General features: G+C 48.5%; 1 protein-coding gene and 1 non-coding gene across 6 annotated transcripts; both read left to right on the top strand.

Moving 5' to 3' along the window:
* The first annotated feature begins 314 nt into the window (after nucleotides 1-314).
* On the top strand, nucleotides 315-24,373 carry MED24 (mediator complex subunit 24). Of its 5 annotated transcripts, none has more exons than XM_047081238.1 (27): nucleotides 315-368; nucleotides 754-939; nucleotides 1,029-1,111; nucleotides 10,306-10,344; nucleotides 10,693-10,766; nucleotides 11,118-11,350; nucleotides 11,495-11,551; nucleotides 12,991-13,102; nucleotides 13,245-13,395; nucleotides 13,699-13,812; nucleotides 14,358-14,405; nucleotides 14,792-14,874; nucleotides 15,142-15,228; nucleotides 15,658-15,769; nucleotides 16,294-16,436; nucleotides 17,070-17,107; nucleotides 17,550-17,632; nucleotides 17,985-18,163; nucleotides 18,279-18,378; nucleotides 18,695-18,870; nucleotides 20,764-21,028; nucleotides 21,420-21,601; nucleotides 21,757-21,847; nucleotides 22,146-22,245; nucleotides 23,131-23,211; nucleotides 23,494-23,642; nucleotides 23,825-24,373. In XM_047081238.1, exons 2-27 carry the CDS (start codon nucleotides 810-812, stop codon nucleotides 23,939-23,941), a joined length of 3,027 nt encoding a protein of 1,008 aa, XP_046937194.1. In that variant the 5' UTR covers nucleotides 315-368; nucleotides 754-809; the 3' UTR covers nucleotides 23,942-24,373. The 5 variants fall into 5 exon arrangements, with proteins under 5 accessions (XP_046937194.1, XP_046937192.1, XP_046937196.1 ...); XM_047081236.1 differs by having other exon boundaries at nucleotides 738-939; XM_047081239.1 differs by having other exon boundaries at nucleotides 329-368; nucleotides 801-939.
* LOC124513660 (small nucleolar RNA SNORD124) lies at nucleotides 17,368-17,471 on the top strand. The gene has a single exon (XR_006962488.1). It is a non-coding gene; the product is annotated as a small nucleolar RNA SNORD124 (small nucleolar RNA).
* Nucleotides 24,374-25,475: the final 1,102 nt, after the last annotated feature.

Here is a 25,475-nt window from a genome sequence, read left to right as displayed (position 1 = left end):
AGCATGTAATGAAAGGGTGTCAGAATATCATTTAAACGCCTGGTCGACAGTGACGTCTTGGGGCTACGCCTGCTTGCTAGCGGTCTTTCGAGAGCTCTTCCCCCTCGGCTCCCCGAGTCTCTGTGATGCTTCAGCTCTTACATATTTTTCCCTACAGCAGAGAAACAATGAGGGCAGACTAGTTTTTAGTTTCTTAGCTTCCTCTCTAGCCCAATCCAAGGAACTACAATTCCCAGAAAACATCGTGGCGTGACCTGTCTCCTTCTGCGTTCTTATTGGCTCATGTTTGTTGCTCTCAGCCAATAGAAGTTAAGCTCTTTGATAAGTGCCAAAATGGCGATTCCTAGGATCTAGAACTAACTTGTACGGTAGGCTTAAAATTGGGAAGGTGGTGGATGAAAGGGAAATAGGGAAATATAGTTTTAAGGTTGGGGAAGGTGGAGGAGATGGAGGATTTGGGGTGGTAGGGGCTGAGGGACTTAGCCAGGGCTAAGGGCGTAATTAGGCAATCGGAATAGGCTTAACCCCTTGCTCCCACCTTTACTCTTTGTACTAAGCGCCTTTGACCCCCTCTTCTTAGTCCTCCAGTTTAAGGAAGGGATGGTTCAGGAGGGAGGAACTTGATAGAATCTCTACCTTGTCCTTTCTCCATTTTTATCGTAGTTCCTTTGTCTCCCTTAAATCTTCCTGGATCCCATTTCATTCTGTTCTGCCCTCCCCTGTTCTTTCCCTCACAGTCTCTTCTTCTCTTAGCTCAGTTTCACCCACCTCAAAGCTTACCTCCATCGGCCCCTTCTCAGAGTGAAATCATGAAGGTGGTGAACCTGAAGCAAGCCATTTTGCAAGCCTGGAAGGAGCGATGGAGTGACTACCAGTGGGCAATCAACATGAAGAAATTCTTTCCCAAAGGAGCCACCTGGGACATTCTCAACCTAGCAGGTCTCATATCAAGTAGGAAGGAAGGATGGGAGGGCTAAACCCAGAAAAGTTATAACCACTCAGTCTTGCTTTGTTTATTCCCCTTGCAGAAGCGCTACTGGAGCAGGCCATGATTGGACCTTCCCCCAATCCTCTCATTCTGTCCTACCTGAAGTATGCCATTAGTTCCCAGGTAAACTGTCCCACCTATTCCAGAGAGTGAAGATTTGAAGGTAAAAGTCTTGGAGTAACGTTGTCAGCTCACACTTTCTAGGCGAATTTGTTTGAACACATCACTTCTCTGAGCCTCCATTTTCTTTTGAAAATAATACTTCACTGGTTGTGATGAATGGTACACTAACTTATTCTATCAATAAATGTTCATGAATGCCTGTATGCATCAGGGAGTGGTGTAGGCCCTGGGGATATAGCTGTGAACAAGACCTGATCCCAGCACATAAGAAAGAACGAAGTTATGGGTAATAACAGACATGGAAATAAGCAGTCAGTCACAGGATGGATTTATGATGTAGATTAAGACAGTACTATGGGAGTACATGGGAAAGGCAAATAATTCAGTCTGAGCAATCAGGGAAGGCTTTCTGGAGAAAGTGATGTTTAAACCAAGACCTTATTATTAATAAGAGTTAGCCAGGCAGATTGGTGAGAATACACAAAGCAGAAAGAAAAGCACATACAAAGGCTGGGAGGCAAAAATCACATGTTTAGGAACCAAAAATAATTTGTATGGCTAGAGCAGTAGTTTTGGTCTCTGGACCCTTTTATGCTTTTAAAAACCATTGAGACTCCCACAAAGCTTTTGTTTGTATGTATTATATCTATCCGTATTTACCATTTTAGAAATGAAAACGGAGTAAGTTAAAAAATATTTATGAACTTATTTAAAAGCACCAAAAAGTAATGTCTGTTAAATAAAGCCTGTTATGTTACATGTTAATATAAATAACATTTTAATGAAAACTGTATTTTCCAAAACAAAAAAGCTAGTGAGGAAAGTGGTATTGTTTTACGTTTTTGCAAATCTATTTAATGTCTGGCTTAATGGAAGGCAGCTGAATTCTCATATCTGTTTTTGCATTCAATTGTTGCAATAGGCTATTTCAGTTGAAGTGTATGAAGAAAATCTGGCCTCACACATCAGATATTTAGTTTGAAAAGGACAGAGTATATTAATAAGCTTTTCAGATAACTGGATATTCATTGATGTACTAAAATTCAGCAGGTGATGTGAAACCACATCAATGAACTTTAAAAAAAAATCAATTATTTTTAAAATAAGCTCTACACACATGAGGGTTGAACTTACGACCCTGAGATCAAGAGTTGCATGCTCTACGGATTGAGCTAGCCAGGTGCCCCTCAATGAACTTCTTACACACTGTTAACATTAAGATCTATTGGTCTTTCTCTTGCACTTTTACTCATGAATGATTTTATAATATCATGAATTGATCATGTGGAAAATACCCATTACTGAATTACATAATTATTGAGACATTTAATTATATGATTTACATGTCATGGAGCCTCTGGAACATTCCATGTTCAGTTGTGAGAGAATGAGAGTAGAAAAAGCAAATAACATCTTAGCAATATTTAAAAACATAGTTTTTTAAAAAATGTTTATTTATGTATTTATTTATTTTGAGAGAGAAAGATAGAATCCCAAGCTGGCTCCCTGCTGATCAGTGCAGAGCCCAATGCATGGCTCGGTCTCACAAATGGTAAGATCATGACCTGAGCTGAAATCAAGAATCAGATGCTTAGCTGACTGAGCCACCCAGGTGCCCCTAAAAAATAGTTTTAATCTCACAGATTCCAGGGGTCCCTGGATCATATTTTGAGAACTGCTGGGCTAGCACTTCAAGAAGGAGGTAGAGAGGGCACAAAGGACCTGTGAGTGATGCTAAAGAGTTTGGACTTTATCCTAGGGTGACAAGTAATCATTTAAAGAGTTTTAAGTGGAGGAATGGTATGATAGTGATAGGATATGTATGTATGTGTTTGTATAGACATTTAACATGCAATAAAATGTACAGATCTTAAGATGAATTCAGTGAGTTTTAGCAATTGTAATATACCCATGTCACAAACATTCAAAATAAGATACAGAATGTTTCCATTCTCCCAGAAAGTTGCCTTGTGCCCCTTTCTAGCCCAACCTCTTACAACCACTAAATGTTTTTTGTCACTGTAGATTAATCTTGCCTATATTTGGATTCCATAGAAATGGTATCATCCAGCAATACCCTGTACTCTGTCTTCTTTTGTTTAACATAAATGTTTTTGAGATTTATCTATGCGGTTGTGTATGTTAGTAGTTCATTCTCTTTAAATTGCTGAGTAGTAGCCCTCAGTTGGCATGTATTTCTTATTTCTTTTTCCTCTTGGCTTATGTCTGCTTTCCATGTGAGCACGTGTTCATTTACCTTATTCTTTTTAACTGCTGCGTAATGTTCCATGTGTACTGTATTTTAGGTTGCTTTTAATTTTTTACTGTTCTTATTGATGCTTCATTAAACATTCATTCTTATACTTAGCCTGTCTGCACTTCTGGGAGTTTTCCCTAGGATAGATACCTAGAAATAGAATTGCTAGCTTGAAGCATTCCCACATGTTAAATTGCAGTAGATTCTGGGGCGCCTGAGTGGCTCAGTCGGGTAAGCACCTGGCCTTGGTTTAGTTTGTGAGTTCACAGTTTGTGGCCTTCACAGTTTGTGAGTTCGTGCCCCGTGTTGGGCTCCATGCTGCTGGTGCAGAGCCTGCTTGGGATTCTCTCTCTCTCTCTCTGCCCCTCTCCCACTCGTGCTTTCTTTCATTCTCAAAATAAATAAAAATTAACAAAAAATTGCAGTAGATCTTGCACATTGCCCTCCAAAAAGGATGGTATCAGTTTATACCCCCTCCGTAGTGTTTGACGGTGTTTCTCAACACCTTTCCAATGCTGGATAGAATAAGCAAAAAATTCCTTCACATTATAATTTGTATTTCCATAATTGTGATGTTGAGCATTTTTTCCATATTTACTGGCTCCCTGTATATCTTCTGGGAATTGCTAATGCATACCATTTGCCTGTTGTCCTAATTTTTTTGTTATTGTAAAAGCTTTATTGAGATATAAATCACATACTATACAATGTATCCATTTAAAGTATACAATTTATTGGGTTTTAGTATATTCAGAGTTGTACAGCCACTACAACAATCAATGTAGAACATTTTTATCAGCACAAGAATTCTTACTGCTTTTTAAGTGTCTTAATATAATTGATCTTTTAATCCTGTTATGGTTTTCTATCACTTTTTTTTTTTTTTTTTTACTTTTTGGTTTTATTTTCTTAGTATGCAGAAATTTTTAATGTTTTTGTTGTCAGATTTAACCATTTTTTCCTATATGGCTTTTGTCTTGCTTAAGGGCTTCCTTCCCTGCTCCAAGGATCAAAATATATTCTTCTCTAATTTCTGCCAACACTTCACTTTTGTTTTTTGTATTTATTTTGTTGAATCCATTTAGGATTTATTGTGGTGTGAGGAAGAGATCCAAATTTATTTATTTTTCCTAATAGGTGGACAGTTGTTTCAATTGCCTTTATTGAATAGGCCATTCATTGTCATATCCTAAATTCTCTTACAAAGTTCTATTTCTTTTTCTTTTCTTTTTTTTTTTTTTTTGACAAAGGTCTATTTCTTGGTATTCCAGTTTAATTCATTGATATATTTGTCCTTTCTTGCACTAGTATTTGACTGTTTTAATTACTATACCTTTATGGTATGTTTGATGTCTGGTTAGGCAAGTCTTCCCTTAGTTTAATTTTTCAAAAATTCTTTGGCTGTTTTCAGGCATTTTCTTTTTTTCTTTCTTTTAATGTTTATTTATTTATTTTGAGAAAGAGACAGTGCATGTGTGTGTGCACCCCTGTGTAAGTGGGGGAGGGGCAGAGAGAGAAGGAGAGAGAGAATACCAAGCGGGCTCTGCACTGCCAGCGAGGAGCCCAACACAGGGGCTCAAACTCAAGAAATATGAGGTCATGACCTGAGCTGAAATCAAGAGTTGGATGCTCAACCGACTAAGCCACCCAGGCTCCCCTAGGCATTTTCTTTTCCAGACATTTTCTATTTTTAATATTTATTTATTTATTTATTTATTTATTTATTTATTTATTTATTGTTAACTTTTTTTGAGAGAGAGAGAGGGCACAAGTGATCTAAGGGCAGAGAGAGAGAATCTCACGAGGGGCAGAGAGAAAGAGAGGAAAAGAGAGAGAGGGTGGGGCGCCTGGGTGGCGCAGTCGGTTAAGCGTCCGACTTCAGCCAGGTCATGATCTCACGGTCTGTGAGTTCGAGCCCCGCGTCAGGCTCTGGGCTGATGGCTCGGAGCCTGGAGCCTGTTTCCGATTCTGTGTCTCCCTCTCTCTCTGCCCCTCACCCGTTCATGCTCTGTTTCTCTCTGTCCCAAAAATAAATAAAAAACGTTGAAAAAAAAATTAAAAAAAAAAAAAAGAAAAGAGAGAGAGGGAGAGAGAGAGGTGGGACTCACCCAAAGTGGGGTTCGTGTTTTACCCTAAGTGGGGTACAGTCTCACCCGAAGTGGGACTTGAGCTCACCCAATGTGAGACTCAAACTCATGAACCATGAGATCATGACCTGAGCTGAAGTCAGATGCTTAAACAACTGAGCCACCCAGGTGCTCCTTTTCCAGACATTAAAAAAAATTTTTTTTTAATGTTTATTTATTTTTGGAGGTGAGAGAGATGGAGTGGGAGGGTGGGAGGGGCAGAGAAAGAGGGAGACAGAATCTGAAATGGGCTCCAGGCTCTGAGCTGTCAGCACAGGGCCTGACTTGGGGCTTGAACTCCTGAACTACGAGATCATGACCTGAGCAGAAGTTGGACGCACAACTGACTGAGCCACCCAGGCACCCTGTCCTTTCCCAGACATTTTAAAATCAGCTTGTTAAATTCTTGTAAAAATCCTATTATATTTTAATGGGGATTTTTTTGACTTTCTGGATTTGGGGAATTTGTGGATTAATCTTAGAAAGATCACACTTGTAAAAAAAAAAGATCACTCCGGTTATAGCTTGAAGAATGAGTTGGAATATACACGTGTGTGTGTGTGTGTGGAATATACACACACGTGTATATACGAGCTGGAATACACGTATATATACATATGAGATGGAATATATATATGTATGTATATGAGTTGGAATATGTACGTGTGTGTGTGTGTGTATTTTTAAGTTTATATATGTATGTATTTCTTTAAGTAATGTGTACACCCCGCATGGGGCTTGAACTCACAGCCCTGAAATGAAGAGTTGCATGCTCTTCCACTGAGGTAGCCAGGCGCCCCAGGCTTTTTTTTTTTTTTGCCCAAGGACCAAATAGTAATACTTTGCAGGCCATGTGGTGTCTGTCACCATTATTCTGTCATTATAGCTTGAAAGCATATATAGATGGTATATAAGTAAATGGATATGCCTGTGCTTTGATGAAACTTTGTTTAAAAAAAAAAAGATAATGGGTCCAATTTGGCTTGCGAGTCATAGTTTTCCAACCCCTGATTAACCCTTATTGCAGTAAATTCAGGTAAGAGATGATATTAGCATAAACATGGGAAGTAGCAGCAGAAAAAAAGATGAATTCAAGAACTGTTCAGGAGGTGGCAGAGAGGACTTGGTGATTACCTGGATGAGGCACATGAGAGAGAGGAAGAAATCATGGCTAGTGTCTAGGTTTCTGGTTTGGACGACTCGATGGCTGATGGGATCTTAAGGAGACAGTGGGAAAAGAGTAGGGCTGCTGTTAAGGTTGGGGTACCGCTGAGGGGTGGAGATGACACTGATTTTGGCCTTGTTAAGTAAGGTGCCTGTGTGGGCTAACAAAGAGAAGATACTCAGTAGGTCCTTCAACATATGTGTCCAGAACTTAGAAGAAGAGGCCTAGACTGGCACTGTTGATTTTGGAGTTGTCGACTGTAGATGGTGATGGAAGCTGTGCGCATTGACAGGAGTGCCTAGAGAGGGTGGAGAGTAAGTACAAGAGAGACCCAAGCCAAATCCCTGAGGAACCAATCACAGTCGTAGAGAACACGGCTAGGAAAAAGATGCCTCACAGGAGTCTGAAAAGAAGAGATCAGTGAAGAGGGAAGAAAAGCAAGAGAGCGTGGTATCGAGAGAAGCCAAGAGAGAAGAGGATCAAAGAGTGAAGAAGTGTTTCCTGGTGTTAGGTGCTGCTGAGAGGTCTGTGAGATTGGAACTGAGAAGTATCCATGGGGTTTAACCAGTTTGTTGATGAGCTCAATGAGGAGATTCCTACAGTGGTAAGGACATAAGTAATTGGAGTGGGTGGAATTGTGAACGGAAGGTGGGGAGGTAGAGACAGCGAGTGTGGAGAACTCCCATCTGTGGAGAGCAGGATAGAGAGAGTGGTGATTAATTGGAAATGGGGGGGAGGGGTGGTCTGCGGGAACTTCTTTTTTTTTTTTTTTAATTTTTTTAACGTTTATTTATTTTTGAGACAGAGAGAGACAGAGCATGAACGGGGGAGGAGCAGAGAGAGAGGGAGACACAGAATCGGAAGCAGGCTCCAGGCTCTGGGCCATCAGCCCAGAGCCCGATGCGGGGCTCGAACTCACGGACCGTGAGATCGTGACCTGAGCTGAAGTCGGACACTCAACCGACTGAGCCGCCCAGGTGCCCCCTGCGGGAACTTCTCTTAAAAATGGCAGAATCTTGAGACATGTAAACACTGATGGGGAAGGCAAGAAGGAGAACAAGGCCAAAGTAACAGTGAGAGAGAAATAAATATATATGCAGGAGTTTCACTACAATCAGCATTGTAAAGTGCTGTGCAAAATTAGTAATTGATTCTTCCTTCCAAGTCCAGAGGCTCTTCAGTTCAGTGCTGTGCATGGAGAGGGCACTTAGGAGTAGCTGAGGGTGTTGAATATGAAGAGGAGAGGAGAGAGCAGCCGCAGGGTCAGTCTGGGCTAGCCAGGTGTGCAGCGGACACATAGACGGTCTTCAGCCTCAGAGTCTGGTGGTAGCTTAGAGCTTCTACACTGATAGACACAGTAGACTGGAATAGGTTAAATCCTGCTGTGAAAAACAGTTCGCCGTGTGGAAAGTAGTTCTAGGTCTCAAGGGTAGCAGTGCTTTCTCGATATTGTTAGCTAAAATTTACTGGACAGAATTCTGAATTTGGAGACCATAAATACATTAGAACATACTGCATCTCTCAGAACGTAGAAAATTGGGGGTTTCTCTTCCGGGAGTTTGGGGTTAGTTTCAGTGGGAACATCCAGCTCCCTCTTCAGGTTGGTATCCAACAAGGTTCATTTCTCTGCCAAGCTCTTGCTATGGGGACATCAGTTATAAATAAACAAATACTTGTCTGGAACGTTATGGTCATTCTGCCCAGGCAGGCTCCCAACTTTCTGATCACCATCAGACACCAGCTATGGCTTCACAGAACATCTTGCTGTGAGTTGTACTAAACACTAATTGTGTATTTAAGTCCTCTGTGTATTTTGCTCTTGTTTATTTAAGAATACTAGTTAAATGTGTCTGAACAGAGAGCACTCTGTTCACATGATGGAGAAATTATACACAGAAGGCATTGCCATGCATGTAAAATTCACCATATTAAGGTCATTGAGGCTGACTTCACTTTCCTCTTGAATCTCTGGAAATTTCTATTCCTCTTGGGAAGACAACCCACGAAGCAGGTGATTATCCTGACAGCTGCTATCATTGTAATCTTTTTTATTACAGTGTATTTTGCCACTGATTTTTAACTACTTTCTAAAGTATTATTTATATTTTATCAGCATGCAATAAATTTTTTTTTAAATATGACAACTTAATAGACTTTCTCTAGGTTTTAATTTCATGCAGGACACATTGGTTATTTCTTTTCAACTACATCTCCAATCCTATGGATAGGTTTTACTAATAGAGATTTATTTTAAATACATTTTTTTTTCAGAATGCTAGTTCCTAGAATTCACCAATCCAAAGTAATAAAAGCTTACTGAGGACCTACTATGTGCTAAGCCTGGGCTACATTCTAGAGAAACAGATATAAATTCACCACTGTTTCTGTTCTCAGCTCACTGTTCAGATAGGCTTTCTCTTAGTCAGATAAGCTTGGAAAGTATTATTTACTGTTTCCATTTATCTTAGAGGTTCTCATTATATACAAGCATATTATGACTCAGCAAAGCTAAGCAAAGAAAGCTATTTAGTCCGTGGTTTCTTAAATTCATATCACACAAAAGCTGTGTGTGTGTGTAAAGTTTCTTAACATCTTGGGGAATCTTTGGAAGAACATCATGCAATAAATATTTCTACAGTAACAGAAGTGCTGTGTATCTGTGCTAAAACGGTAGCCACTAGCCACATGTGGCTGTTGGGCACTTGAAATGTGACTAGTCTGACTAAGGAACTGAATATTTAATTTTATTTAATTTAAACTTAAACAGCCACTTGTGGCTAGTGGCTTCCCTATTGGATAGTGCAACTTTGGAAGCTACTTTGAGAAATGCTGATCTAAAGGTGTGTTTTTACTTATTCATTCTACCAACATCATAGCAAGTTCATGGTGGTCACTGAGTAAAAGCATCCTTGTCCTCAAGGAGCTCCTAGTTTGGTGGGGGCAACAGGTACCTGCTGTGTAATGATGGGTATAAGGGGATTAATTACTTGGAGCACATGGGAAGGAGGTTGGGGTCGATCAGAGAAGGTGTCCTGGAGGAGTCCTAGAGAGTAAATCCTAGAGAATCAGAGTGTGTATCATGAAATTCACTACAATTTCAGTGTGCAGGTATTACCTGTTCATTGCAGGAAATGTTTCTTCATCTCCAGTTGTTGTAAATAAAAGTACTCTGAGGGCACCTGGGTGGCTCAGCTGGTTAAGCGTCCGACTTTGGCTCAGGTCATGATCTCACAGTTTGTGGGTTTGAACCCTGCACCAGGGTCTGTGCTGACAGAGCCTCTCCTACTCTATAGAAGCTGTAGGAGTAAAGTAACATAACCTCATTTCTATCCTTTCTTCTGCCTACTAGCAATTATTTTAACCTTGTATGTAGTGGACAATGAGTGGCATGTGAACATGAAACACGGCATTTTGGAATGCCCACCCTGATCTTAGTGGGTGTATGCTCATGGTGTCATTTATGGTGATTTTGATAGAAGCAGGGATGGGGACAATGTCTAGTTTTCCTGCCTCTCTTTTCGTGGGTTGAGGAAGGCCTGTTGAAGGGGTTGAACTTTTTGAGCTGCAGAAATTTGAAGTGTCAGTGTTTGATCCTGTCAGCTGTGACGCTAGTTGTCTGAACTTTATCTTTCTTCTTTCCATCCAGATGGTGTCCTACTCCTCTGTCCTCACAGCAATCAGTAAGGTATGACCATAGCCATTTATGAGCTAGGTGGAGGGCATGGGAGCAGAGAGATGATAGTGACAGATGGGACCCCCTCTGTTCGCCTGCGCGGTCACGTACACTCTGAGACTGGAGAGGCAGCACGTGATGCCTCTGGATGGCATTGCTGTGTTCCACTGGAGGGAGGGAGATCCTGGGAAGTGGGGGGCTGGCAATTAGGAGCCAACTTCCAATGTTGAAAGAATGCCGAGTCTGAAACCTGAGGTTGGAGGGAAGATGAGTAGGAATTCTGAATATGCCGTCTGCCTCATGTGTGAGACCAGAGGTCAACTGGGATGTTTGTGGTATCATTAACTGTTCTTTCTGCAGTTTGATGACTTTTCCCGGGACTTGTGTGTCCAGGCTTTGCTGGATATCATGGACATGTTTTGTGACCGGCTGAGGTAATGGCAGGGCTTGTTAACTTCCGGTATTATCCTAGCTTAAAGGAGAAGCTCCAAGCATGTAGACTGAGGCCAACTCTGTGGGTTCCCACACTTCTTTCCCCTCTGCTCTTCTGCACCCACCCACCCCCATCCTTTTCTACTTAGTCCCTTGGGATAAAAGACCTCTTCTCTTTGGAGTAGCTCATTTGAAATCTTGTCCAGTGGAAGTTGGGGCTGTCTTCCCTAGGACTTTGCTAGCTTCCCAGCTCTCTTCCCTCATAGGGGCGTGCCAGCCACTCTGGGGAAGATTGGTGTGGGTCATATTTCAGCCTTTGGAGCCAAGACAGATTTTGCATCCTTTCCCGGTAGCTGTCATGGCAAAGCAGAGGAGTGCATCGGGCTGTGCCGGTCCCTTCTCAGCGCCCTCCACTGGCTGCTGCGCTGCACTGCAGCCTCTGCAGAGCGGCTCCGGGAGGGGCTGGAGGCCGGCACTCCAGCAGCTGGTGAGAAGCAGCTTGCCATGTGCCTGCAGCGCCTGGAGAAGACCCTCAGCAGCACCAAGAACCGGGCCCTGCTCCACATCGCCAAACTAGAGGAGGCCTGTATGTCCCCTGGTTCCCCTGAGCCCCACCTTCCACTGTTCCCATAGCTGGTTCTTTAATTGAAAGGGGAGAGGCAGGATGCCATCCCACTTCTTTCCAGGAGGATCTGAAATCATCCCACTTCCTTTTTTTTCTCCCCATAAGCATTGCATACATCCCAGGGACTTGGGCAGGGTGGCACCCGAGCCAATCAACCAACAGGTATTTACTGAGCATTATTGTATGCCCAGCACTGTGCCAGGTGCTGGGGATGGGGGGTGGGGGGCTACCAAAGGAGCATGTGGCAGGGTCCCTGCCCTCAACAAGCATACATGCTAGTGGGGAGCAAGACTAGTATGTGATAAACATGGATGAAGTTAGAGACAAGAGAAGTACACCATCCATCCTTGTGTTTGTCTCCGCGCTACTCATCTCCTGAAAGTAAATGACTCTTGTTTTTGAGTGTTGCCTAACATGTCCCTTTGAACATGGTACCTGTCTGCTATCAGGCCTGTTGTATCCTACACCGCTTGACTCAAGTGCAGATGTTAACTCTTGAAACCCTCCAGAGCCTGAAGGAGATAGATCACCCGGTGGGAGGGAAGTACTGGTTTTCTGGACATGTTGCCCAAGACCACAGTCTTGTGGCTTGAGACCACCTAAGGATCTCTTGTTCTCCAGTAACAACAATGCTAGAATGGGTTACATCCAGGTCTTCAGGACATGTTTGGAGAACTTGTTATAGGATTAGTATATTTGTTAACTTTTCAAAGTATGTTTTATTGCCTGTGAGAAGTCCAGAAAGATGACCTGTCTATAAAAATGGGCCTTGTTGACAGTATCTTACCTATCTTGAACACTTGACCAATGTTTAGTGGCCGAAAAGTGAATGAATATTTAACTTAATTTTAATGGATCTCAGGTCTTATTTTTTTGTTTCTTTTTCCCATGCCACATGGAGGTTAACGGGCTAGTTGGTGCCAGTATTCATCATCATTTAACCCTCTGGAGTTGTAACTAGGATAAGTGACTCATAATTAAGTGCTAAATAATGTAGCGGAGACCATGAGTTCAAGCATTTAGGCAGAGAGGTTAGCGGGTTGGACCAGTTGGGTGTGTTGTCAAAGGATCCAGACATGAACAAAAGCTAGAGGAGAGTGGTTTGAGAGGTGGCGATGAGTTGGGGCACCACAGAGGGGGAGAGCCGTGAGAGCAAAGGCCTCGACAGGGTGTGGGTGAACCCAGAAGCCTGGTTAGGAATCTAGCTCGACTGGGGTAGAGAGTGATGGCCACTTGCAAGGCTGGCCACTCCTGATGCAATTTGTGGCCACCTCCCTGTTCCAGCCACTGGACTCCAACCCCCCTGTGCCTCTCTTTGCCACTGTCTGTGTTGAACTGTACCTAGGCTCTAAAGTCAGCCACGTGCATCCCCTAGAAGGCAGGCCTCTGGGAATAGTTTCTAGGGACTTCGGTGTTGGTGCTCACTCCCCTTCTAGAAACAGTGCATGCTGCCCTCAGGCCCCTGGCCTCCATGTCATCCTCAGGGGAAGCCTCTGTGCGTGGTTTTGAGGTCCCAGGGGGGCCAAAGTCGAGGAGCTCAGGGCCATTGTCTTCCTCTCTTCTTTTCCCATTGTGTGTCTGCATTTCCTTTTCTCTGCCAGCCTCCTGGACTGCCATTGAGCATTCTCTCTTGAAGCTTGGTGAAATCCTGGCCAGTCTCAGCAACCCCCAGCTCCGGAGCCAGGCTGAGCAGTGTGGCACACTCATTAGGAGGTACCAGGCTCCCAGGCTGATTGTAGTGGAAGGAGCAAGGAAAGGCCCTGGGTGTGGGTAGGGAGATGTGACCCCTGGCCCCCACCCTTCTGCTCACCTGCCCTCCAACTCTTTCTGTCTCCCATGTATCCGTTCCCTTCAGCATTCCCACAATGCTGGCTGTGCACTCTGAGCAGCTGCACAAGACTGGTTATCCCACAGTCCATGCGGTGGTCCTGCTCGAGGGCACCATGAACCTGACAGGCGAGACGCAGCCCCTGGTGGAACAGCTTATGATGGTGAAGCGCATGCAGGTTGGGGTTCCAGAGTTGTTTCTCTGCCAGCATGTTGGGCTGGCCACTTGGGGGCAGTGGGGAGGATTCTTCTGGTACTTTTTGGGAGAACTGGGTTTCCTCTGATCGGGGTGGAAAGCAGATGGCTGTCAAACGTGGCAGTGCCATTTCGCCTGACATCTCTTGTTCTCACACTGGGGTTGGGGAGCACCCTTCGTACACAGTCTCTGAGCTTACCTGATCAGCTCCTGGCCTCCCCGGGGCCTTCAGAATATGAAAGGGGATGGGCACCCTTTTAGGCTTCTCTCTTGGGTCTTCTCACAGCATATCCCCACCCCACTTTTTGTCCTGGAAATCTGGAAAGCTTGCTTCGTGGGGCTTATCGAGTCTCCTGAGGGTACAGAGGAGCTCAAGTGGACAGCTTTCACCTTCCTCAAGGTACCTGGGACAGGGGAGCAACAGAGAGCCGAGTCTAGAAATGGTTCTCAGGAAAAGCAGTGACACCCAGGATCTCTGTCCCGCATTTCTCCCCGCTGGCATTGTCTGCAGCCTGCTGGGTCCCCCAGTGCAAGTTCCCATTGATTCTTTTCTCTGAAAGTCCCAGGGCTATATTTAGCCTACTTGGCAGGCGCCCTCCATCTTTTAGCACACAGGTGCTGTTTAGCTCAGTCATCAACCAGATTGGTGCAGGGCAGTTATGGGAGCCAGGGAAGTGGCCCCGGCCCTTGAATCGAGTTCCCTTTTGCTTGTGGCATTTCCTTGTGGAACCAGCAGAAGTGAGGGGTCCCTGTGTCCTGTAGACTGGGGGGCACCGGGCACTTGGATGCCTTTCAGCTTTCTCATTTGGCCCTAAGAGTGATTTTATTTCCAGGGTGGGAGGGTTCCTGTCTCTCTACTCAGGGCAGGGGGATGGAGGGGATGCTGTTTTTCTGGGTGAGAGAAGAAATTCATCTTCCTGTTTTTCCTCTTGTCTCACCCTCTAGATTCCACAGGTTTTGGTTAAGTTGAAGAAATACTGTCACGGGGACAAGGTTGGTTGAAGAAATGAGATGGGGAAGGGGCACAGGAGCTGGTGAATCCTTGTTTCCACCCTGGAGACACAAGGGCAAGGGAAGGGCCAGCCTTGTGTTCTGGCCCCTGGGGGAAGGCTGGAAGCGTGTGGGCACCTGAGCGTCACGCCCATCCTCCGCGAGGCGGCCAGGCCGCACCAGGGGCAAGGTTGCCCAAGGTGTCCCGGGGCCGGTGGAGGGCCATGGTGCTCTACACTCCTTCCTGTCATGTCACTGGAAGCCTGTGGTGGGTACAGCCGACTTGTCGGTGTTTATATCCAGTGGGGTGTCCTTTTAAGTCTGCATCACAGGCTGTGGGGTGTAGTGGAGGACCTAGAAGCCAGATGGCACCTTCTGGGTCTTTGTAGGACTTCACCGAGGATGTCAATTGTGCTTTTGAGTTCCTGCTGAAGCTCACACCCTTGCTGGACAAAGCCGACCAGCGCTGCAAGTACGAGCTCCCCTGCTCACCCCCACTGCACCGGAACATGTTCTGGGCTCTCCCCCCTGCTCCTCTCAGGAGACTGTCTCCTGGTTTGCTCCCCTGGGCAGGAGGCGGCAGCCCTGTAGCTGCCGAGTGCCTGCGCCCCTCTAGCGTCCCTCAGGCACTCAAACATCCTTCATCCTGAAGGAGGGAGGACAGCAGGCAGGGGCCCATTGTTCCCACCCTTCAGTAACCCCTGCCCTGCTCCCCCGTCATCACCTTTTCTCCTCACAGCTGTGACTGTACAAAATTCCTACTCCAAGAATGTAGCAAGCAGGGGCTTCTGTCTGAAGCCAGCGTGACCAACCTCATGGCCAAGCGGTAAGTGTGCGCTCCCTTGGGCTGGCCCATGGGCCGCTTGCCCTCCTCCTCTCATGTCCAGTCCAGACTTCCCGGTGCCTTTTTGCCCTCTGTCTAGAGTTCGGGTTGCAGGTGCCTGGGGCCAGGCCTAGGGATCCCAGGAACAGCAGATGCTGGTTTCTGCACCCTTAGGTGCTGCGCTTGAACTCCCACCCTCCTTTGCAAGCAAAGTAAAAATCCTAAATCTTCCTTTAATATGAAGTGAGCTTTCAAAATTGAAGTAACGATCAGTGATAAGTTGAAGCAATCGTGGTCGTGAATATGCTTTCATAAAGATCACCCCGGCCACAAAGGTTCTCCTGTGCTCCCCACCTTCTCTGGGCCTTTGCTTCTGTAAGTCAGGAACTTACCTCTATTTCTTTTCCCTTCTCCAACTGCTTATGGCCGCAGGGCAGCAGACCGGGAACACGCGCCCCAGCTGAAATCCGGAGAAAATGCCAACATCCAGCCCAATCCTGGGCTGATCCTCCGGGCAGAGCCCACTGTCACAAATATCCTCAAGGTGAGTGTGCCCTTTCCTTGCTTCCAGGGTCACGACTTCCTTTTTTCCACTTTTGCTTCTACTTCCAGATAAATAAACAGAGGTCATAGACTTCTTTGTCTTCCGGCTTTTATACGTAGTTACTTTGGAGGTAGAGAAAGGGGGAAGGCGGGGAAGCTGCCATCGAAAATAACCTCTGTTGAGCTTGAGCATTACCTGTAAGCCAGGCACCCTGGTAGATGCTTTCACCTGCTCTTGCAGAAGCAATGGGGAATCTCATAGCAGTGACCTCACCCACCCCACCCCCACCATCACCACCATCACACCACCACCACCATGATCCCAGTTTAGTTGAGAGGGAAGGATTAGAGAGCAAGGATGGATTTGGGGAATGGTTTTCCAGAACAGAGTCAGAAAGATGTAGATCAAATTTCAGGTTGTAGTATCCCATTTAATGGAGACATACAGAGAGGGAGACTGTGGTTAGGCTGTATCTGGGGGGTGTTCAGTATTGTTCAGGACTTGATTTCCTGTCATATCCCCAGACGATGGATGCAGACCACTCCAAGTCCCCAGAGGGGCTGCTAGGAGTTCTGGGCCACATGCTGTCTGGGAAGAGTCTGGATCTGCTGCTGGCCGCTGCTGCTGCCACTGGGAAGCTTAAATCCTTCGCCCGGAAATTCATCAAGTGAGGAAGGCTGAGCCCCTGGCTAGGGTTGGGGAGGCATGTCTGAAGGAGGATGTAGCAGAATAGGGCAAGGCGCTGGAGTCTGGGTCTCCCTGGAGATGCCCAGGGCAAGGCAGGCCATCCCCACGGGAGATGCTGGGGGAAGGCCCAGGTCTCTGGATGTGAAGTGCTCTTTTCTCTGCAGCTGAGCATGTTGATGAGCTGAGAGGCATAAAATGGCAGGCGTGGAGGGATTCAGGTGCACCCAATCATTAAGAAGGAGTTCTCAAACTCTGTTAATTGTTTTGGTTGACCTGGAATTTGATATGTAGAACTTGGCTCCGTCCAGTGAGCCATTAACTGGGTCTTGGAAATCTTTTTTTTTTTTTTTTTTTTAAGATTTTTATTTTTAAGTAATCTCTACACTCAGTGTGGGGCTTGACTCACAACAGTTGCATGCTCTTTAGACTGAGCCAGTCAGGTGCCCCGCCTTGGAAATCTTTTAAAAACAGATAGGAAGAGTTCTTTTTTGTGTAGTGATGTTCATTTTAAGTGTAATCCCTAATTCAGACTCTAGTGACTGCCTTTCGGGACAGGTGTAGCCCCCTGACTCTTTGCCCTGCTTGGTGCAGCCTGTCTCCATTCCTCCCACAGTTTGAATGAATTCACGACACATGGCAATGAAGAACTTGGTAAGTCAGCTCTGTGCACCTCCAGACCCTGCACTGCAGGAGGGGTGGTGGAGGCAGAGAATAAGGGAGGGCAGAGGGCCTATTGCTTATCCTGGGGAGGCTGTTTTCTCCCCTGAACAATGACGGACTGAAGCTTTTGGGGAGCCTTGAAAGAGGGGAATGCTGGGAAAAGGATTCTTCCCAAACCACCTGTTTGTCTCTTGCTCTGCCCCTTTATGATTTGGTTGGGTACTGAGGAGAAGGAGGGTATCAGGATTCTTTGATTCTAAGGAAGGGATGATGTTCCAATCGACACTCAAGAAAAGGATTCTGAGCCTCAGAGCTTTGAAGAAGCCACTTGATCACTGACCTTCCTTGAGGCAAATCCTGATCCCCTCCCAACCCAGACAAGGGCTTTGGGCCCTGCCCTAGGCAGTGGGGTCAGCCTTCTCATTCTTCATAGCCAAAGCAGCCTCAGTGCGCGCCTTGCTCTTTGACATCTCGTTCCTCATGTTGTGTCACGTGGCCCAGACCTATGGTTCAGAGGTGAGTGAGAGGAAAGCAGCCAGGATTAGGGGCACCAAGTGGGCGGGGAAAAGGGGAAGGAAATGGCCAATAACTAGGGTCCCCTCTCTCCCACTGGTCTCCTAAGCCAGTTGGTTCTGCTGGCTGCAGAACTATGGTGCCCCCACCCCTGGTGGGTCAACGGATGCCCCCTTGGTCACATCCATAATCCTTCAGTGCGACCTCCACACCCACCACTAGGTGGCAGCATAGCCCCCTCATCTTTCTCCCTTAGACCAATTCATCTTCAGTTCTTCAGGCTGGAAAGTAGAAGCGGTGGGGTAGGAAACGGAGGGGCGGGGCACTGGCTGCTGATGCTCCCTTCCTTTCCCAGGTAATTCTGTCTGAGTCGAGCTCAGGAGCACAGGTGCCCTTCTTTGAGACATGGATGCAGACTTGCATGCCCGAGGAGGGCAAGATCCTAAACCCTGACCACCCCTGCTTCTGGCCCGACTCCACCAAAGTGGAATCCTTGGTGGCCTTGCTCAACAACTCTTCAGAGATGAAGCTGGTGTCAGTGGCCGGGTGCCCGGTCCAAGGGTGGTGGCGGGGGTAGGCCAAGACCCTCTCCCTCAGCCCATCCCACACTCCCCCGTGGTGATTTTCCTCTCACTCCCACCCCTTGCAGGCAGATGAAGTGGCATGAAGCCTGTCTGAGCATCTCAGCAGCCATCTTGGAGATCCTCAATGCCTGGGAGAACGGGGTCCTGGCCTTCGAGTCCATCCAGGTAGCCCCACCTTTCCAGCAGCCTTCTCTTCTCCCTGAGACACAGAGCCAGTCTTTGATAGCTTGTTACATTTTATAAGAACACGAAGACCCTTAATCCAGGAGCTCATGTTTGGATGTTGATCTTTCTTGTAATTATAGGCTTAGCCACTCCCTCCCACCCAGGCAACTTTGGAAAAAGCATATTTGTGGTGAAAAGAGGTGTGGGATGTGGTCCAGGACTCCACCTGCTGCACTTAGCTGCCCACAGAGGCTGGGGAAAGTGATGGTCAGGGAGGGGAAGATAGTGGCCTCAGTCACCCTTTCCCCTCCCCCAGAAAATCACAGATAATATCAAGGGGAAGGTGTGCAGTCTGGCAGTGTGTGCTGTGGCTTGGCTTGTGGCCCACGTGCGGATGCTGGGGCTGGATGAGCGTGAGAAGTCTCTGCAGATGATCCGCCAGCTGGCAGGGCCACTGTATAGTGAGAACACCCTGCAGTTCTACAATGAGAGGTCAGTAACCCGTCCCCTCGCTTCTGGAACTCTGTAGGCCTGTCGTGAGAAGCCAGCACCTCCAACAACCAATATCCCCCTCTTCTCTTACCTTCCCAAAACATGCTGCTCACTCACCCACGTTCTTATTTACGTGTTCACCCACTGACTCAGCAAGATTTAGTGTGTGTCTCTGCGCCTGGAGTGTTTATAATCCAGTACCTGCTGTGTCCCAGAAATACAGACCCCAAATAGCTATGATTCCTGTCTTCAAAGACCTCAAGATCTGGAGAACTAGCTTACCAGAAGAACAGAGTGGTTATCTTAGCTCTATCACTGTCTAGGAACTATGAGCCCATCTGCAAAACTATAAGCCTTCAGCCTGCCTACCCTCGTCATCCCCCTATCTGGCTATCTTTTGTGACATTGCCCTGCCTTGGCTTTTTAGAGGCTTGGAGGACCTCCCTGGTGACTTCAGACGTTGAGTTCAGTGGTGTTGGTTCCCCCTTCCGATAACCTTTTTTTAATATAATTGTGGTAAAAATGTAACCTAAAAAAATTTGTCTTAACTATTTTTAAGTATCTAGTTCAGCAGTGTTAGGTATTCACATTGTGGGGGGTGGGGGGTGGGGGGAGGGGGGCGGAACAGATCTGCAGAACCTTTCATCTTGTAAATCTGAGACTTTGTACCCATCATGTAACAACTCACCCTTTTCCCTCCCCCAGTTTCTGGTAACTACCATTCTACTTTGTTTCTATGAATTTGACTACTTTAGGTACCCCATGTAAGTGGAATCATACAGTGTTTGTCTTCTTGTGCCTGGCTTATTTCACTTAGCACAGTGTTCCCAAGGTTCATCCATGTCGTAGCACATGTCAGAATTCCCTTCAGAATAATATTCCATCATATGTATATGCCACATTTTGTTTATCCATTCGTCGGTTGATGGACGCTTGGGTAGCTTCGCCTCTTGGCTGTTGTGAACAGCGCTGCTATGGAATAAGCATGTACAAGCAGTAAGCTAGGAGAGAGGACTCACCAGGTGGCCCTCAGGATGCTCCTAGAGGGAGGAGGTGGAAACATTGAACCAAAACACGGTTGGAGAGGGTCTGTGAGATCACATCTTTTTTCCTCACATCATTCTCTATTCCTTTGTCCCTCACATCCATCCTCCCACAAGTAATGGAGGGTGTGCTCTGACGTAATCCACGCTAAGCACCCTGACTCCTATCTGGGTGAAGAATAGTCAGAAATCTGTGGGTGCATCATGCAGGTGGGAAAAAGTGGGCCTGAAAGTCCTAGCAGCTTTCCCAGAGCTGCCCAGCATTCCAGGAATAGTTAGCGCTCAGACTCCGGACTGCATTCACGGTTGAAGACTGTGTATGAGAAAATTCCTGGACATACGCTTCTATTTGCCCAGCTACCAAAGGCCGGGAAGAGTCTTGTGGGGCAGTCCTAGGGCCATTGTCCTGGAAGTAACAGTTTACTTTGGGAGGAGGCCAAGGCTGGGCGGGACCCCCCCCCCCCAGCACTCAGCCCAAAGGGAAGTGATCATATTTATTTATGTCCAGGGATTGGCAGGGCCCCAGCTCTGGGGGATGGGGGAAGTTGGAGACAATGAAAAGAGAAAATAGGAATATATCGTTGGAATAACCTGGGGGAGGAGAGCACCCCCTCCACGCACAGGCTTTGGTCCCATCAGGTGAGAGGCCTCCCAGGAGCAGGACTGGTAGGGGCAGGTCTGCTAGGGCTTTGTGACTTCTTGTCTCCTCCCTCAGCATAGAATGGGGTTAGTTCCCCAGGAATATTTCCGTAACTCGAGTCCTGGGAAAAGTCTGGCCTGGATGTTTGCTCCACTCTTGAACCTGATATTGCCCGAACCTGAATCTCACGTCCTCTCCCCCCTCCCCCAGGGTGGTGATCATGAGCTCGATCCTGGAGCACATGTGTGCTGACGTGCTGCAGCAGACAGCCACCCAGATCAAGTTCCCATCCACGGGCGTGGACACGATGCCCTACTGGAACCTGCTGCCCCCCAAGCGACCCATCAAGGAGGTGCTGACAGACATATTTGGCAAGGTGCTGGAGAAAGGATGGGTGGACAGCCGCTCCATCCACATCTTTGACACCCTGCTGCACATGGGAGGCGTCTACTGGTTCTGCAACAACCTGATTAAGGTACCTGGGGTGCAGCGGGTGTGGGCCAGACACCCACCCAGACCTAGGCTGGGGAAGCAGGTATCCTCGAGACTCAGGGAGACCTCTGAGAAAATACCTGGTAGCACCAAAGTCAGTCCTGTCCCCGCATTTCCCTGCACCCAGCCTGGTCAGCCGGGCTTCTCTGAGAGGCCTCTTAAGTGCTGTGAGAAGATTCCTTGGAACACAGAGGCAGGTCCTGGCCTCGGGGCTCCTGGGCTCTGAGGGAAGCCCCCTCTTCAGGGAGCTGTGGCCAGGGGCTGACGCGTAGTGAGGGATGGAGCAGTACCCGAGGCTTCCCCCTGTGTGCTCTCCCAGAGAACCCCGTGTTTGGAGCCCTCAGCTGCTAAATCTCCCTCCCCGGCCCCTCCAGGAGCTGTTGAAGGAGACGCGGAAGGAGCACACACTGCGGGCGGTGGAGCTGCTCTACTCCATCTTCTGTCTGGACATGCAGCAAGTGACCCTGGTCCTGCTGGGCCACATCCTGCCTGGCCTGCTCACCGATTCCTCTAAGTGGCACAGCCTCATGGACCCTCCTGGCACTGCGCTTGCCAAGTAGGATTCTCTCAGAGCCTCGAGTCCCCACAGCATGGGGCCCGGGGGGCTGGGCTGTGGGGAAGCCCTGTCAGCTGGGGCCTGATCAGCACCGGCACGGAAACCCTCTCTGGGGCCCTCTGACTTTACCTTCTTTCCCTGGAACCCTTTGCCAGGTTAGCTGTCTGGTGTGCCCTGAGCTCCTATTCTTCCCACAAGGGACAGGCATCCTCGCGCCAGAAGAAGAGACACCGTGAAGATATCGAGGTAGGGCGCATTCATTCATGTGCTCAGAGGACATTTACTGGGCCTTCTGTGGTAAGAGACACCTTCCTTGGGTGGCTGCGTCAGGGCTCAGTTGGCCGAGCGTCTGTAAGGGTGACTGTGTGAGGGGGTCTGTCACTAGGGCTGTGGGAGGGTAAGGGAAGCTGGTCCTGCTGGAGATGCCGGCTGAGGCCTATGGGGAGCTGACTCTTCCTCACTCCTATGTGAGCTGCAGCTCTCCTCCCTGATGACAGGGAATTTGGGGACTCAAGGGTGTAAAAGTGACTCTCCCGCCCTCCAGGATTATATCAGTCTCTTCCCCTTGGATGACATGCAGCCCTCGAAGCTGATGCGACTGCTCAGCTCCAATGAGGAAGACGCCAACGTCCTTTCGAGTCCCAGTGAGTCCCAGTGAGCGTGCGGACGGGGCTGGGCGGGCTGCTCCTTTCCTGGGAACTCACCCCCGCCTGGGAAAGTTGCTTGGTGTGGTCCGTGGCTGCCTCATATCTGCGGGTCAGAGAGAGTGTGGGGGAAGTTTGTCTCATCCCGCTCCCCACTGCGCTCTGTTTTCTACCTGCCGAGAGCCCAGGGTTGTTGGGGACCTCTTCCGAAGGACTGATGCTCTTCTGCCCAGACCCCAGCCCAGCCCCGCATGCACCACTGTCCCTTCCCCGTGCCTTACTCACCACAAGTGAGTTCACTGCCTCAGGCACAGTCTGTGCCATTGACTCACCAGCTCTGGCCTTCCTTCCCCTGAAACGGCCCCTGAGGTCTGGGCTGGGACACGGGGCTGCTCCCCACTCTTCCTGCCTGAAGAGCACCCCTTCCCCTCCAGGCCCCCTTTTCCAAGGGCTTCTCCTGTGGCACTTAATTTTTCCTGTTTCCAGAGATTTCTCTTGAGTCTAGACATTTCTCTAAGGCCTTTTAGGGATTAAATCACCAACTGTGCACTTGGGCAGAGGAAAGATGTTGAGGTCGCCACCTACAAACCCTGTGACCTTTGGCCACTCAGCAAACCTGAGTCTTGGTTTCTTTGTAAAATGGGATTGCGAGGATTAAGTGGCCTGATCCACGTGCAGGCCGCAGATGGGCGCCTGGCGGTGTTCACCAAATGTACTCTCTCCTCTCCCTGTGGGATGTCTGTATTCGGGGCCCCTCTGTGACTCTGGATCCAGGACCTTTCCCGGGCAGGCCCTCCATGCCTGACGAGTGAGGGCATCCCCTGGGAAGGGGGGTTTTGAACGCAGGAGGCCTTTTCCTCAGGCCCCCTCTGCCTGGCCCCACAGCCGACCGCTCCATGAGCAGCTCCCTGTCAGCCTCCCAGCTCCACACGGTTAACATGAGAGACCCGCTGAACCGAGTCCTGGGTGAGTCCTCCCACTGCGCTGCAGCCGGAGGGGTCCTCCTGGTGTCCCTTCACTCCTGCTATGTTGCCCCATCTCCCCGGCCGCTGGCTCTCCCGTCACCCCGACTCCCATTTAGTCCCGCTTCACTCGTTTTCCTTTCACGCTTCCTCTTTTGGACGCCCCCATTTGGGGGGCATCCTGAGCACTTCTTTCCTTTTGCTTTCTGGTGCCACCACCACCTCCCAGCCTGATTCCTCTCAGCCCCTTCTCACGGAGTGCTCACTCTCCCCCCATCCCGCACAGCCAACCTGTTCCTGCTCATTTCCTCCATCCTGGGCTCGCGGACCGCCGGCCCGCACACCCAGTTTGTGCAGTGGTTCATGGAGGAGTGTGTGGACTGCCTGGAGCAGGGCAGCCGCGGCAGCATCCTGCAGTTCATGCCCTTTACCACCGTGAGTGCTTCGTCTCCAGGCCCGGCCGGTCCCCACCTTCGGGCTCAGATGGGGCAGCGAGTCTTAGTGGAAGCCTGGGGTTCAGTGACAGCCGTCAGAGTAGGAGGGGCCTCCTTCCTCCCAGGACACCGGGGCCACCACCAGGTAGCCCCAGTGAGCGGCCGTTTGTCCGTCTGTGGCAGGTATCAGAACTGGTGAAGGTGTCAGCCATGTCCAGCCCCAAGGTGGTTCTGGCCATCACGGACCTCAGCCTGTCTCTGGGTCGCCAGGTGGCTGCCAAGGCCATTGCTGCGCTCTGAGAGGCTTGGAGTGGCTGCAGGGGTCAGCCGGGGGGGCCCACGGCTCCAGGCGCCTCAGAGGGGAACAGTGAGGAAAGATGAGACATCATTGCTCATATCCACGTGATGTAAGAACCCTTTGTCATTTCCAGATCATTCCCCTACTCTTGACATCTGACCTCTAAGACGTCTCCCAGTTTCTTTCTTTCATAATTTCCTCTCCCCCTGCCGGCACCTGAAGAATGTGAGCAGCCTGGCTCTTAGCCCAGGGCCCTCCACACCCCACACCCCTGCCCTGCCCGCCCCGCCCCCCCCTTCCAACAGTAGATGTACCTCTGAGGAATTTTTACAGGTGCAGAGTGTATATATACATATATTTTTGTAACACATGAGGGAAGTTCACCTCAGCTCATTTGTAAATAAAGATCTTTGTGGGTCCCTGTGTGACTCCAAGTGGTGTCAGTGTTTGTCCCACTGGGGCAGGGAACATCTTCTTGGAATCCCATATACTGTGCCCCAGGCAGAGACTCAGTCCTGTGGCTGAGGAGGTCTGGGCTCAGGTTCCTGTGTTTGTCCACTCAGCAGGGGCAGGCCTTCCCTTCCTCAGACATGCACTGGGCGATAAGGAGTCAACACACGCCCGCCGCCTGCCCCCACACCCCAAAGTCAGACTTAACTCTGAAAAGGGAGAGGTTTTGGCTAAAGGCCCCACTGTCCTGTCCTGATGCTCTCCCACTAGGCCCAACCCCACCCAGAGTCTGACTGGCCTGGAGTTTGATCTGTGCTTTCCAAAAGAGGACTGGGGGGTGAGGGCAGGATCTGTTTAACCCTTGCTTGTCTTCTCCACACATCTCAAGCCCCGATTTCTTCAGGACCAAGCAGAGAGGGAGGGCTCTGAGCCACGTGGCTGGGGACTCTGGCCCTGCTCAGCCAGACCTTTCTTTTTTTTAATTTTTCTTTAGTGTTTATTTTGACAGAGTGGCCCCGCTCAGCCAGACCTTTCTTTTTTTTTTCTTTTTCTTTTTCTTTAGTGTTTATTTTGACAGAGTGTGTGCACATGTGCACATGAGTGGGGACAGAGGATCTGAAGCGGGCTCTGCTGACAGCAGAGAGCCCAATGTAGGGCTCGAACTCACAAACTGTGAGATCTTGACCTGAGCTGAAGTCGGATGCTTAACCAACCAACTGAGCCACCCAGGTGCCCCCATCCTTTCTAAGGAGCCAGATGGGGAAGGGAAGTGAAAGATGCTCGAGGAGCCAAGGGGAAGCCTTGAGATGGGGGACTGGGGACCGGTTGGCCATCTGAACTTTCCTGAGTCTGGTGGAGGCACCCTGGAACCACATGCATCTTCAGCTGAGGACACAGGATTGCTTCCAACCTGCGGTGTGAAGCAGCCCCTCCAATCTCTGCATCTCTCTCTCTCTGTCTCTCTCTCTCTCACACACACACACACACACACACACACACACACACCTGCCCACTCACCCTGTGAGCTCAACAGCCCCTGAGGCTGAGACCAGCAGAGAAGTGGCAGCTGACCTGAGTTGCTCCCTG

The sequence above is a fragment of the Lynx rufus genome, unplaced genomic scaffold, assembly GCF_022079265.1.
Source record: "Lynx rufus isolate CCGP_SWC_20201006 ecotype Redwood Valley unplaced genomic scaffold, mLynRuf1.p SCAF_18, whole genome shotgun sequence".
NCBI classification, from domain to species: domain Eukaryota; kingdom Metazoa; phylum Chordata; class Mammalia; order Carnivora; family Felidae; genus Lynx; species Lynx rufus.
This window is presented reverse-complemented; position numbering and strand designations above follow the sequence as displayed.

Coding starts and splice junctions, on each gene's coding strand:
- MED24 (XM_047081238.1), top strand. CDS start 810: ATGAAGGTGGTGAACCTGAAGCAAGCCATTTTGCAAGCCTGGAAGGAG. Junction 14,406..14,791: donor AATACTGTCACGGGGACAAG/GTTGGTTGAAGA, acceptor GGGTCTTTGTAG/GACTTCACCGAGGATGTCAA. Junction 23,212..23,493: donor CCCGCTGAACCGAGTCCTGG/GTGAGTCCTCCC, acceptor CATCCCGCACAG/CCAACCTGTTCCTGCTCATT.